The sequence below is a fragment of the Rousettus aegyptiacus genome, unplaced genomic scaffold, assembly GCF_014176215.1.
Source record: "Rousettus aegyptiacus isolate mRouAeg1 unplaced genomic scaffold, mRouAeg1.p scaffold_m13_p_1, whole genome shotgun sequence".
Classification (NCBI taxonomy): Eukaryota; Metazoa; Chordata; class Mammalia; order Chiroptera; family Pteropodidae; genus Rousettus; species Rousettus aegyptiacus.
The window spans coordinates 158,936,163-158,950,774 of record NW_023416284.1 but is presented as its reverse complement, the minus strand read 5'-3'; the positions used below and the strand labels follow the sequence as shown (position 1 = coordinate 158,950,774).

Below are 14,612 nucleotides of genomic sequence, written 5' to 3'. Positions count from 1 at the left end.
TAATAATAATAATAAAATCTCAGTCTATGAGAAAATAGCTATAATAGAGAAACTGAAGAAGCACCTGTCTTTTATTTATTTATTTTTTGTCATAGGACATGTAAGAATACTTATTGAATATACCTGAGAGATAATTCATATGCCATTTTATTGAAAGTTCACATTCAGGTTTTATTACTAATGTATGTGTGTTTCTGTATATAAAACAGGATTCTTAGATACTTGTAAAATATTTCAATTCAAATTAAAAAGTGATTCTAAGGTCAGTGAATACAACACAGCTAATCATATAACTTTTATTAATAATAATGGTGTTTTATACTCTGATCAAGTTGGAGTCACCTAATTAAAATTAGTGATAATCACAGTCCTTCAGACCTTTCCAGCTTCTCTGATTTTCACCCTACCAAAGCTAATTGGAATTTAAAATCTTAACTCCTCTCATTTTCATACGCGAGGCAGGATGAGGACATTTTTAAATACAGAGTTTATTGGATGCCTTGCTATAGAAGAACATCTTGATATAACAAAGTCACTGTTGCTTTCCACATTTTCTAACTTTTTCAAATCAAATTGCAACATTTTAGAAAGAGATCCTTTAAATATAGATGGGACTTAACACATGCAATTAAGTAATATGGTTATTTCCATTGATGATGTAGGAACAATATTAGAGGAAGAGAGAGATTATAGATAGGGAGAGGGTGAGAGGGAAGTAGAAAGAGAGGGAGGGAGGGAGGAAGAGAGAGAAGCAGAAGTGGAGATAAATAATAATAAGAAGAAGAAAGCAACATTTGTGAGACTTTTATCTCATTCTACTCCATCATTTTCTCAAGAACTTTTGGCTAAAATTTGTAGGTCATGTTTCACTCATCTATAGACTGAAAACAATGCTTCAATCTCCCTAAGAAAATCAGAAAAACTCTTGCTTTTTTCTACTGCTGCCCTTCCTCGAACACCTAGTTAGCACTTTTTCCATAATACTAATATAAATAAGGCACAGTCTTTAAACTACAGTCTGTGAAGAAGAAAGATATACTTTAAAAAGTAACCATGGACTACTAGAGATAAGCAAATACTGTTGTGGAAGCAAAGAAAAGGGCAATCAACTCAGATTAGGATTAATTAAAGATATTTTAGGGATGATAGAGTTGAATTTTAAGAGTTGATCAGGCAGAGGAGCGGTACCCTTCTTATCCGGTACCCTTCTGCAAATAGGAAAAATAAAGGTCTTCTCTGGGCATACGGAGAAAAATGAAGAAATGGTGGACACAGCGGGGCACCTAGGCACAGCTCAGCAAGTGTATCTGCAAGAGGCCACACTGGATTGGAGCCCCTGATCTGCCCCTTAGCTGAGTACTTTTGTGCAGTGCACACACTGTGAAACCACATGAGCAGCCTTTTCAAATCACACTTAGAGTTACCATTTTGTTAGTGTTACTACCAAGTAAGTATAAGTGTTTCTCTTTTCTTATTTCTGCACTCCATGCTCTGCATCCAGGACTCAAGGAGACTTAAGCATTAGTAGAAATTCTCACCAACACAGTGATCAGATGGCAATTAAATTTGATTCAGAGTCAGGTATTTCTGAAGCAGAGAACATCTAACTAGAATTTAGGAATTGAAATAAACAAACAAACAAATGAACAAACAAACAAAAAAACTTCTCTGACATCGAATATGAATTACGGATAAAATTATAGGTAGATTTTCCAAATTTTAATTCAGCAAATAGATCCAAATACCTTCTGCATTCTCAGTAGCAATTGTGAAATTAGATTTGACTTTGACCGTTCTTTCCTCACTTAGGGAGGGGTTGTTAAAAGTTAGCCAGCTAGGGAGGGGACAAGTTTAAGGGCTCCAAGTATGCCATTAAATTTCATGTGGCCCTATAGATCCCACTGGGTGAACTTGCCCCCATCCTTTTAATGCCTTTCTCCATAGAGTCTGATATGTTGCTGAGGCTACACATTTATTCTGAAAGTAGCTAAGGTCCACTAGAGCAGGTATCGTCAGCATTTAGTTTACATTTTTTTCCTCCATATTCTTTTCGATTTTTTTTGATCCAACATTCATCCCTTTTTGCCTTTCTTGATACCGTCTCTTTGTTTTTCTATTTTCTTCTCCTGTTGTCCAGGTGATAAAAGCCTAGGATCTTAGCAAAGTTCCATGATGAATACCTCATTCCCTGACTCTCTTTTTATTGTTGTTGTTTAAAACATTCCTCAGTCAGAGGAAAGCAGTGATATCTGAAGGTACGGATACTTTGGCCCCACACAAAAATTTCCCAAAATTGTAAGTAGCGTTCTACATGTAACAGAATAGCCATTGATATTTTGTCATATCTTGTTTTACCACCCTCTTCTTCATGATTTTTCTTCATTCTCTCAACTCAGGCAGCACAACCATCTTGTGCTACATGACTGGGTTAAGGGATCTGGCAAGGAAGAAAGCAGAAACAAAAAAATTTGGACTTTGAGCTTTAAAAGTCGCCATTTCTATGAACATGGCATCTCTTCCTGCAAATCGTCTTCGAAGAGAAAATATGGTGGAGGTGGAAAGGCAGATGAAGGAAAAGTGATGAGAATAGAGATGTCGATGGCCGCAAGGTGCAACAGAAGCAGCAGAATGATTACTGTGCCCCATGAGGGGTGTGAAAAGAGTGCACAGAGTTATTAGACCTGAAGGGAAAGGAAATCAGGAGGACATGGAAAAGGAAGAGGTTAGCAGAAACACACTTGGATCAATTATTCAGTTCTGGCTGGCCCCACCATATGGCCACTACACAAAATACACACACAATCAAAGTCTCAGGCTGTCTGCCTGTTTGTCTTTCTGTCTGCCTGTCTCTGTCTCTCTGTCTCTCTCTCAAGCATTCAGGTCGTGGTACTCAGTAAGCTTGTCAGAATTTTCGTGCAAAACTGGGAAATAGGGAGGAGAGAGGAAAAAAATTTTAATTGAGATATTATTGACATATGACATTGTGTAAGTTTAAAGTATACTTGACTAAGATTATGTTCCCAAGCTCTCACAGCTCCTACAAATGGCTCATTGTGTATCAGAATAGAAATTGAATTGAGATAAAGAATATAAAGTTACAACTCTTGTCTACTTGAGTTATAGTCTAAGATGCATTCTTGAAATATAATAAAAAACAATATAATAAAAGTAGGGAATGTATGGTCACATAAGATTAGAAAACACTTAGTTAAAACAATTGAACAAATTTCTTCACTCAAGGATATGTCAGAACTTTTAACATTTTAAAAGATACTTCTCAAACTTATGTGATTACAGAACTCTATTCCAAGAACATCCGTAGTTTGGGAAATGCTGCTTTAGTTTTCTAATGCTGATTTTATGAAGATGATGTGAATCAATTGATTATACCAATCACTTACAGAATAGTTTTGATTACAAGATTTTAGTACCTCTTCCTTACCCTGACTTTTATTCCCCCTCCTTTCCACTGAAGCTTTCACATCTCAAAAAATGTTTCTTTGAATATTTTAGACCCAATTAATGGGCTTTTTTGGTTTATATAAATAAAAAGAAATAGTAAACTTTAAATATTCCCAGAAAATCTTAATCTGAATTCTGGCTAGAAAAATATAAGCTATCATCTTCTTTATAATAATAGTTTAAGATTATTTTTGACTGAAAATCTTGAATTAGAGATAAGATATGCCATGTGATAAACTGTATATGCATGTTTCCATCTTCCTTTTAATCAGATTAATAAAAATTTTAGACAGAAAATCATGCTTTCTGTCAGGTACTATTTTCTTTGGAGATTTTTATTAACCAGGTTAGAATTCTTTCTAGAACACATTCAACCATCTCACCCACATTAAAGATGTGAGCTGCCTGAGGGCAAGGATTGTATAATGCATCTGTTTGTGTGCTATGTCTAGACCTGTGCCTAGCACATGATGGTTGCTAAACAGATATTTGTTAAATAAAATGTAAGATATTAAATTGTATATGGTTCAGAAACTATTGTCTAAGACGTATAGAAAATACAGAGCGTGAATGAAAGCAATATAAATACATCAGAGATTATGATCACCTAGATAAGTGGATTTAATGGCTTTGTATGACAAAGCAGCTGTCATTTTCCAGTTGCTAAAAAAATAAATTGCTTGTAGTCAGCAGGAGGTTGGGGCGGGGATGGTGGTGGTTAGGAATTTGACGTAAAGCTATCTTGGCAATGATATGGTCTGCTATTATAGTAAGTAATATACACATGCCCTCTTTTTTAAGAACACGATTAAAGATCTCCAGTTTTTTGATGGCTAATAAATCCCTACTTCGGTTCTGTTCTTCCATTACTAATTTACAGATGCTACCATACTCACAAATAGCACTAGTTGCTGCTAGAAACTGTTATTAGGACTTTGTCCACAAGTTGCTAGTGGCTGGCTAAATTCTCTCTGGGAGATTGGATCCTGCTTCATTAACTTTATGTACTCTGGTTGAAATAGGGGTGATGTCTGCCAAGAGGACAGGAAAAGATAGGCAGAAATAGCCCTCTGTGGTGTTAGCCTTGGTGATGATAGGTGAAAGGAGGTCACTTCCTCTGCCACCCCTCCCAACCCCCAGGAATGGCAGCAAAGGAGACTATTTTCAGTGCGAAAACCAAAGAGGTAAGGTAGTGTGTTTGTCAATGTTATCAAGGGAGAATTCTTTACTATTTTCATATTGAAACTAAAATCCAGAACCTTTTCTTTGAAAAGATTTTAGGAAGAAAAAATAATCACATAAATTACATGAAGTAATATCTATGGTTCTATTGCAAAGCAGCCTAGTAAAATCAACAGGAATTAAAATATGGGCATAGAAGTGCTCAGAAGAGGATATAAATCATGATAACAAATTACATTTTATTTCTATTTTCAAATTATATTTAAGGTAAATTAAAAACCACTTCCTACACTATGAACTACACATTTAAGCCATGTTTTAAGGACAAAAAGCTAATTATGAAAAATAAATGGTGCTAACGTAGACAGTAAGATAAATCTTAAAGTTCATGACTTTCCACTTGAGTAATACTTTCTAGAAAGATTGTAGGTTAATGTTTAACCTTTAAGATTAAAACATTAATCAAACATTCTCTGAGTGAGTGGAGATTTATAGAGGAATTTCTAGAGAATAAATAAACTACAAAAATATAATGCATTTGTTTGACAAGTATGGTGAGACACTTTATTTCATCTCACTGAGTGTGGCAGCTTTTCTGGGGTAGTGCAAAGGATGATAATGCCTGTGGTTTTATAACTCCCAAGGTAGAAATCATTTTGAAAGACAGTGTAGTGTGTGCTTACCTCTCGCAGCGTGGTCCTGTATACCCGACAGGGCATTCATCACAGATCAATCCAAGGCTCCGGTCTAAATGGCACGTCGGGCTAAAGCTATGTTGATGTTGTCGGGGAACAACAGGGACAAGGAAGAAGCACATACACAAAGTCATTAGCAGCATATTTTCATTTCTCTTTCTCCAGTACTGCTGTGACAAAAAGGTACAGGCTGGTCATTCCCGTCTCACAGACGGAGATTAGGATCTGGCCAGTCGAGGATGAAATGACATTGCTATTTCTGCAGACGTGAATATAGCCCAGCGGAGAGCAATATTCATGTGACATGTTATTAACTGACTTTTGACTGTTCTCGGTCTGTGCTCATCAGTAACAAGTGAGACTGTACTGCTCCTTTTTATGGATTCCCAGGCCTGGCAAAATATAGCCTCATATTCTTCCTCTCCAGCCAAGTCGTTCTGAATTTGAAGCCTCCCAGAGAAATCTGTTAGAGATTTTGGGAAACTCAGTATGTGGTAGTGATGGTGGTGGTGGTAGGGTTCTCACTTTTTCCCCTTTCACCATGGGTGGGAGAAAAGGGCAAGGGAAGGAGAGTGGGAGGGAGGGAGAGTGAGCGATTGTGAGCAGGCTGCTGCCCGCGTGTGCTCATGGGCACGTGGTTTACACAGATGGAATCCTCCAAAAAGCTTTCAGAAGAGATCAAGCATGAATATTCTACTTAAACTTATAATAAAATCAAAACAGAAAACAAACAAAAGCCTTGCCATTTTTCATTTTCTAGCATGTTCCAAAATTTACCTCTTTTGCACACATTTTCAGTGTGGGTCTGAACCAACAGAGTTGAACATCAATCCAGAAACAGCAGAGCAATTACGTGCCAGCTTTAGCTTTCAACGACATGGTCAACTCCAGCCACACTTCTTTGCCTCACGTGAGACACCTCTCATGCATGAACACTTATCCTGAGACTGACATCATGGCTCTCTGAAGAGCCATCAACCACTTTGCATTCTGTGAGTTCTGCTGCTCTACCACTTTAAAAGAAAATGCCCTCAATTAATCTTTCTTCCATTATGTCTTCCCTAAATAGATTTATTTTCTATTACATATGACAAGACAATTCAATAGAAGCTTGCTTGTTAGCTAAATGAATTAAAGAGCGAACAACAAATTAAACACTGCACCTCCTGGGCTTGTTCCACTCCTGATGCTTGCATGACTTTGGAACACTTTCTTAACTTGTGCAGATCTGATCATGAGTACTATTTTTGGATAGTATTCTTTGGCTTGACCGATAGTAGTCCTTTAAAGATTTAATAATTCTTATTATTTTGATAGTAGCAAGCTATTAGGACCAAGTCATTCTATTATTTTAGACATTTCAACTCAATGGGAGGTCTAAATCTGTTGGGGTAAGAGGGGAGGAAGCCTGGTCTGGGATATTTTGAGTTCACAAATGGTACTCAGATAAAAGATTCCATGTTAAGGGGTTCTGGTGGCTGCCATGAACAGCAGAACGAAAACACACCCAGCCTACGCTGTGTGAGAATAGAACCATCTTTTAGAAAGCAGCCTGTGGTTTGCCACCTGTCACCCAAAGGGAGCTCACTGTGGGTGATTTTCTTGACAGAAGCATGATTGCACTGAAGAGAAGAGGCACATGTAAAAATGAAAAGAAACAGGATTTTTCCCTTCCTCACTCCATGATCAGCTATTGTTTTCAGACATAAAATGAAGGACTGGATTTTGACAAATCTCTAGAATACGTGTACATATTTTTTTAAGGTTGCCATTCTATAACTATCTCATCATCTATGGAGAATGACTAAATAGTAGCCTTAGGTTTCCCATTCATGTGGGTCTACAGTAATTGAAAGAAAACCACATCAACTTTTTTTTAAAAATCCTAAATTGGTTTACAATAAGCCATGTAAAAAGGTATTTGAAAAGGATCCTAACATTTGAAAAGTATTTATACAATAGATTTCAAATTCTTGAATATACTCATGCATCACTTAAAGCTGACAGAAGTAGATTAAAATGCTGTCACTGACAAAAATCAATACTTTTTTCAGGAAAAAATAAGTGATACAATAATATACTAGATTTAACTAGCTCTTTATATTTTCTAAGTGATTTTGCTAATAATTTTATCACATTTTTCCAAAATTTTATCAGCTGGTTGGGTCAGGGATAATTTTTCTTGCCCAAGGTCATTGCCAGGAGAATTTAGCATGGTATCCAGAACTTGTGAATTCTAATCTGATGCTCTCTTTTCTCAATAACAAACCAGCATTCAACCTACTCATGAGAATTAAGTAAGTTTGAACTTTTGGTGATATAAATACTTGGAATGATGTGTTTAAATAAAATGTCCTCATAACATAAAACTGTATTTGGGCTTCAATATTCTTTAAACAACACGAACTGATAGTTCACTCCATTACTACACTTACAGTCATAGCTATGGAGAAGATGGTATTCAACACCAAAAATAAAATAAGAATGAGGAATACACAGAAAACAAAACATGTCTATAGAATCTGGATTGGCAAAGGCAGCAAGTTGACACTGATTTTGGCTAAAATTTGAAGCTAACTGTTCCATGACAGAAAGAGGGAACTGAAAGATCATTGTTGACCTCAAGTGATTCCAAGATTATGTCATTTAATTCTAGTTGGCTAGCTCTACACTGGCAGAGAGAGTATTCTGCTTCCCGAATTATCTATTCTATGCCACAGAAGACACTAGAGATCCAAGAACAGCAAGCATTTTCGACAAATAGAAGAGAAGTAATTTCTGGACTACATAGTAAGGATTTACACATGAAAATAGTCCTTTTTAATGGCTGAACATAGAATTTATACTTACAATGAATAATTTATAAGTAGATCTATATATATATGTGTGTATATACGTATGACTATGTATGTGAACATATGTATATATGTTTATGTATGTAAACACATATGTATGGATACAATTAGCCTTGCTCCAAAAGGAATTTAATTTTACCTATCAAAATATGTATGTTAAAGTAAAATGATACAATAAGTTTAAAGAGAAAGAAACACTAAAAATAATATAAAATCAAGCGTATATTTAGAGCGCAAAATGAATTTCGTAAGGTATTTCATAGTGGCAGGTAAACATATGGTTTTGAGCTTTCTCACAGCTAATGCAAGAGGGAGCTGAACTGTCTCCTGGGACTGTGATGTGATATGAAATAACTACTCATTTTGTCACGGACATAACAATTCCATCATGAGGATTAGGATTTTAGGGCATGTACTGTGTTTGCATGTATGATAGGGAAGCAGGAATCTTTTTAACTAATTGTAATCCAGAACACCTGAGCAGGGAAAGAGACACCCAAAGGGATGAGATGCTGCGAAGCGTCAGCGAGGAAGCTGGGCGTCAGGGTAATGAGGATGTTCGAACCTAATTGCCAAAGGAGCAGAGGACTGAGAAGAGGAGGAGGAAAATGAAGGAAAAATTCATTCACTTCATGATTTGGGTTTGGGCCACATAAATTTTTGAAGTTTCTTCGTAAGTTTTTTCTTCTTTTAGTTTAGTGATCTCTGTTTTACCTACTCTTAGAAGAACTGGTAAGGAAACTCACATTTCTTTAGTTATTTTTGAACACTTTGAAATCTGATTTAACGACCACATACAGGTTTTATAATCAGTACTGGGTTATTTTCTGTGTCATTGGATACTATATTTCTCTAAACATGAGTTTCTCATTCTGCAAAATGAGATGATCTACCTACTAAAGCATTTTATACTGAAAAAGTATGAAAGCAAACTTTTAGCATAGTGGCACAATAAATCATAGCTGTGATTTAGTATTTTAAAAGTTTTTGCCAAAGTATGTTGATTTGCTTAAATTTTAAGGTACTTACTTATTTGTTAAATAATTTTACTTGCACTTTCTTGTCCTGCTTTAGTTCCTTACATTTGAGTTAGCATAACTTTTGCCAAACCCTCGAGTCATTTTTTACAACTTTTGCCAAACCCTTGAGTCATTTTTTTTACAATGAACATTTACAGTAGTTTGCCCATTATTAACTTCTATTAATTTCCCTTTGCTTCTCTTCAGTATCTCTGAAATTGTTTTTATTTCTATAGCCCCATTGGAAGAAGCACAGAGAGGTGAACATATGGGTTCTAATATTGGTTCTGCCACAAGCAAGCCATATGATCAGGACCAAGGCATTTAATTTCTCTGGAGTTTAGTCTTCCCTTCTTGTATAACGGAACTAGTACAATATATCATAATTGCCTGTATAGACATAAAAGAATGTGTAGGAAAGCTCTAAAATATCTAACACACTAAAATTTCTAAAGAACGTTGCTGAATGTTTCTTTAAAATACTTTTTGCCTTAGAATATTAGAGAATAATATTTCTACATTGTAACTACTAATTTTAACAACAATAATTCAATGTGGACACTTGAGTGAGCCCAAAAGTCGGATCTCGCAGTGTTCCATTTTTTCAGAAATCCAAATTTTAGAATTCTTGATGCATTCAAAGAAGTATTTACAAAAATTTTAGTAGATAGAACCTATTGAAGGCCTACCCTCTGTCCAGTCTTGTGCAAAAAATATCTCTACTTTTATTATACAACTGATAAAAAAATCTATGATTTTAATAATATTATCTATTCAAATACATCCTGAATGTTCAAGGGCAAACAATTATGTCTTTTTCATATAAAATTTCATCTATAAGCTATGTGAAGCCAGAAATTAATGAATATAAAACATTTTAAATATTTCCATTTTACTTGTTTCTGTAGATATAAATTTCACTGCCTAGTTACAGTCTATAGCTAGAATATGTACATCACTACGATGAGAAAGCTAAGCAAAGACCAGACACTAAATCGTTAATGAAGTTGATACATATGTATAATTTAAATAGTATATGCTTGTCTGTATCTATACATCATAATAAGTATACCAATCTATCTCTATCTCCCTACACATTTGATTTATTTAGCAATATTACGTAAAAAACTTGGAGCCAGAATGCTTATGATTTATAAGATTTATGACCAGGAATTAAATAGATAAATCATCAAGGCAAAACCATCACTACGCTTTACACTTCTAGATGAAGATTGCAGCAACCTTTAGCTGATTTTTTTTTTCTGAATAACCTGTGAAAATTCAAATTCCATCTTTTGAGTTCCAGATTCAATATACTTATATTGATATTCAATATATTCATATGGATATCATGCATTCATATTCATATATTCATATCAACATATTCATATTCAATATATTAAATTTATTCCACAGAATTTCTAACTCAAATTATAACAGTAATGACTGTTTAAAAACTTTTTAAGGACGGTTCCCTTAAGGCATTAAGTGTCTCGTTATCTAGTAATTTAAAAAAATTAAGGTTATTAGAGTTAATTTTTCTCACCATAATTTTGCAGTAAACTATGTTCATTTTCCGAGTTGTTTTAAATTTAAGAGATGTTATAACTCTGAAAACAAACTTCTAGGATTTTTTTAACTAAATGGATTGTTACTGTGCCCGTTTTCTACTATAAAAACACCACATTAAAAGCTGGAATTTAAAATGTTACTGCTCTATTCCCAATTCTACTTATGTGAATAAAATTAATACTTAATAATTTAATAATCATTTAATGTAAATGAAACCACCTTTAAATACTTGGTGTAACTGATTTGGTCATTATTGAATTGTCTCGAATTGTCTTTATTTTTTAATCAAGATGTACATAATTATATAAAATTGGAATACACATACTTTAGGAAATACAATCACTGGCCTCTGGGACCTCAATCCCTTTGGCACTGATGGATGGTATTTAATGCCTGCTGTCTCGTTTTCCTTTCAGGAACACAATTGGAATCCATTATTAAGGTAGAAGCATAGGAAACTGAGAAGGCTGGGCCAACAATGCCTCTAATAACCCAAAGTTCTTCCCTAATGGCCCCTCTGCTTTTATTGTTGGTCAGCTTTGAGGATTAATCCATAAGCTCTACAAATTCAATCAATTACATAATTTCAAAAATGTATTAGGTTAAGATTAACATGGTACTATAAATGGCCATCTCTACTGGATTGACAGCTATGATAGTCCCTACGACTTTTTAGCCAAGAAAGAGTGCAATACAAATGAATGGATAGACACAATTCTTTTGCTTTCTTCAGTGGAAGATAGTATTGAACAGTGTGTTTCATGCATATTAGACGGTTCTAAAGAATTCAATTAGCTATAGTGAATAAGTAGATGCTCTACTGCATGATCTAACACTTCACAAGTACGCCAGAGAGCACATTTTGTGTCATCTTACAGTCGACATAGGGCTGGCTAACCATTAATCGTGAAGGAATTTAATTTGTTTTCCTATATTTATTATTTTGCAGTAGATTTCTCTTTTATCTTCTTCCTCTTCTCTGATAGTTGTGTGCCCACCCAGACTCATGCCCTAAACTCTTGGAATGATTTGATCACTAATAATCCAATTTCCCATTTAATTGTTTGTGATGTTATCACTTAAAATGCAGTGTATTTGTTAAAGAAGTCTCAATGTAGAGTATGGGCAACTGGAAAGCACATGGATTTAAACTTTCAACACTGATAGTTTAATATTTTATGACTCTGAAAATTTACTTCATTATAGTCAGTCCTTGTTTGGGGCTTATCATGTCTGATTACTATTTTAGGTGCTCTGTGTATTTTAATTTATGTAATTTTCACAATAACCCTATGAGATGGTCTTATTATCACAATAATAACAGAACTGAGACACAGGAGAAGCATCTTTTCCAGAGTCATGCAGCTAGAAAGTATGAAACTCAGTATTTAAATCAAGGAATTCTAGCTCTAGAATTGGTTCCATACTGTTATTTTCTCACTCGGAATCTTTTTTAAAATCTATAAAATGAGGATAATAATACACACTTTATTGGCTTGTTTGAGTGGATAAACTAATACCAAATATAGTGCTTGACCTTATACCTAGAATATGTAGTCTGATTTTTATTAAATGTTAGTTCTTTCTCTTCTTTTCCAGGGACTAACGTGGAAAATTTTGCGAAAGGAGAGCTGTTGCCAGAAGGACCAGGGTTTCATGTGAGCTGAAGATTAAGAAGCACAATTCCAATGAGGACTTTTTAACTTAATGACAGAATTATTCTCAAAGTCTTTAGCTTGTAGTATCCATTGACTCTACTAACAAAAGTCCATTTTCATTAGTAGTTTCTTGGGTAAGACTTCAGAGTATAACCAACTTGACACCTTCACATTAAAAGATTTTATTAAACAATCATCAAAAATTCTGCTATATGAGCATTATTACAACATTAAAATAGTTGGAAAATACATACTATCATATGAACTTTATTAAGCACCAAGCTTACCTTTGAGGGGGTTCTCAAAAAAAATTCCTTTTATTTAAAATTATAGTTATTTACAATTTTTTTACAGTAAAAAATATTTACTTTGGTTCAAAATAGTATGCTCCATTAAAAAAAAAATTGTTTCATTTTCTTTCTTAGGTATTTACTTAAGGATTGCTGCCCTGAGGGAATTTGAATTAGAGCAGCTTAATAGAGTACTTCCCTAAAAGATAAGGGGAGGAGGCAGATAAAAAAAAATATATATATATATATATTTAAAATTTTTCTCTAAGAGTTTATTAGTCTAGGTGAACAAAAGGGAAAAATCTTTTTTAAAAAAAAAAAAAAGAAAGAAAGAAGGAAAGTAAAAAGAAAGGAAGTAAACCGGATGACTAGAAAAATTGTGTGAAGTTCATCAAACTTTTACAAGATCTAGTTTATGTCAAATAAGATGCTAATTATCAACCATACTTCAATAGTCATATAATTTATTGTAATACCACTATAGCTTTTGATAAGATAAACATATATAATATGACATTATATGATAATATGATAAACCCTATGATAACTAAAGGATAGAACTGGTGCTTAAAGGTCCACTAGATTGATCTCATTTTACCATTTTGAGAGGTTTGTGACTTGCCCAAGATTTAAAAATAAATAGTGTGAGGCTGGGACCCAAAAGAGCACCATTTATGTTAATGGTATTTTTATCACAGTGTGAATATATGTGTGTGTGTTCATGATTGTGTTTGTATAAAATATGTCTGTTCTTTGAATTTAGTTTAGAATTGCTATTTGAGTTCTGGCTCTTTGATATTAAATCACCAAAAATACAGCTAAAATATTAAGAATTCTGCAGAATAAATAGTCATAACTTTAAATATTTTATATTTAGAAAAACTCATGTTACCTTCTGAGAAATTTACGCATATACTTATTATTTATTTATGTGTGACAAGAGAAAGGGTATACTCTATATAAAAATGCACTTATAGAACTGGATGCCCAACTCATTAGAGAGATAAGTTTGTTACTCACTTATTGGATGCGATATTAAGTGGACAGGCACAGGGCTGACAGTCTTCAGAGGTTCCTTTAGTAGGATCTCCATAGAAACCAGGAAGACATTTATTGCAATATGAGCCACCTGTATGATCCCTACAATTCTAAGAAAGAAATGCACATTCGAGTTTGTTATTTTGGTCTCAAGCAACAACATAAAAACTTAAAATAGGTCTTCAGATTCATTAGTCTGCTCCCTGCTAAAAAGAATAATTTTCCACATTAAACGGTCAATTTTACAGCTGGGAAATAGCACTGAAAGTTAATTTAATATCTAGCTTGCAAACTACATGCTAGTTACAGCAGAGGCACACTTACAAAATGATGACTGAAATTCATTATAATTTATTTCATAATGGAAATCTTATTTCCTTTTTTCTTTAGCTTTAAATATTTTTAAGGAAGTACACGTGACTGTGCGTATATGTGTATGTATGTATAGTCATAGAGCTCTAATAAAATATGTTCAATGAAAAGTGTAACTGATTCTAGGTAAAACTCAATTGTTCAGCTTAAAACTGTTAATTTCAGGAGAACTATGAATAATCACACAAATCCTCTGGGACTATAGCCCTCTTCCTTCAGAGATTAATTTGGACCTCAGTGGACTCTGATGATTTGGATGAGGCACTAATGTATTTATTATTACATTTATGAGGGGCTTGTTTGACGAATAATTAAACAATGAGAATACTTAAAAATTTTAAATGTATATTAATATAAACTGAAATCACAAGAGACATAAAATTTCCCTTACACTTTTATTTTTTTAAACCAAAATGTATTTTTATGTCAATTAGTATTTATTGGACCCAGGTCCTTTAAAAAAAAAAAT

General features: G+C 34.0%; 1 protein-coding gene across 6 annotated transcripts in view; it reads right to left on the bottom strand.

Moving 5' to 3' along the window:
* LAMA2 (laminin subunit alpha 2) overlaps positions 1 to 14,612 on the bottom strand; it is a 485,514-nt gene that overhangs the window by 183,200 nt on the left and 287,702 nt on the right. For all 6 annotated transcript variants that reach the window (XM_036217753.1, XM_036217800.1, XM_036217769.1 and 3 more), the window contains 2 exons: positions 13,754 to 13,881; positions 5,328 to 5,414 (listed from right to left, as the gene is read on the bottom strand). In XM_036217753.1, coding sequence (XP_036073646.1) covers positions 5,328 to 5,414; positions 13,754 to 13,881 — 215 coding nt within the window. The remainder of the gene's footprint in view (positions 1 to 5,327; positions 5,415 to 13,753; positions 13,882 to 14,612) is intronic.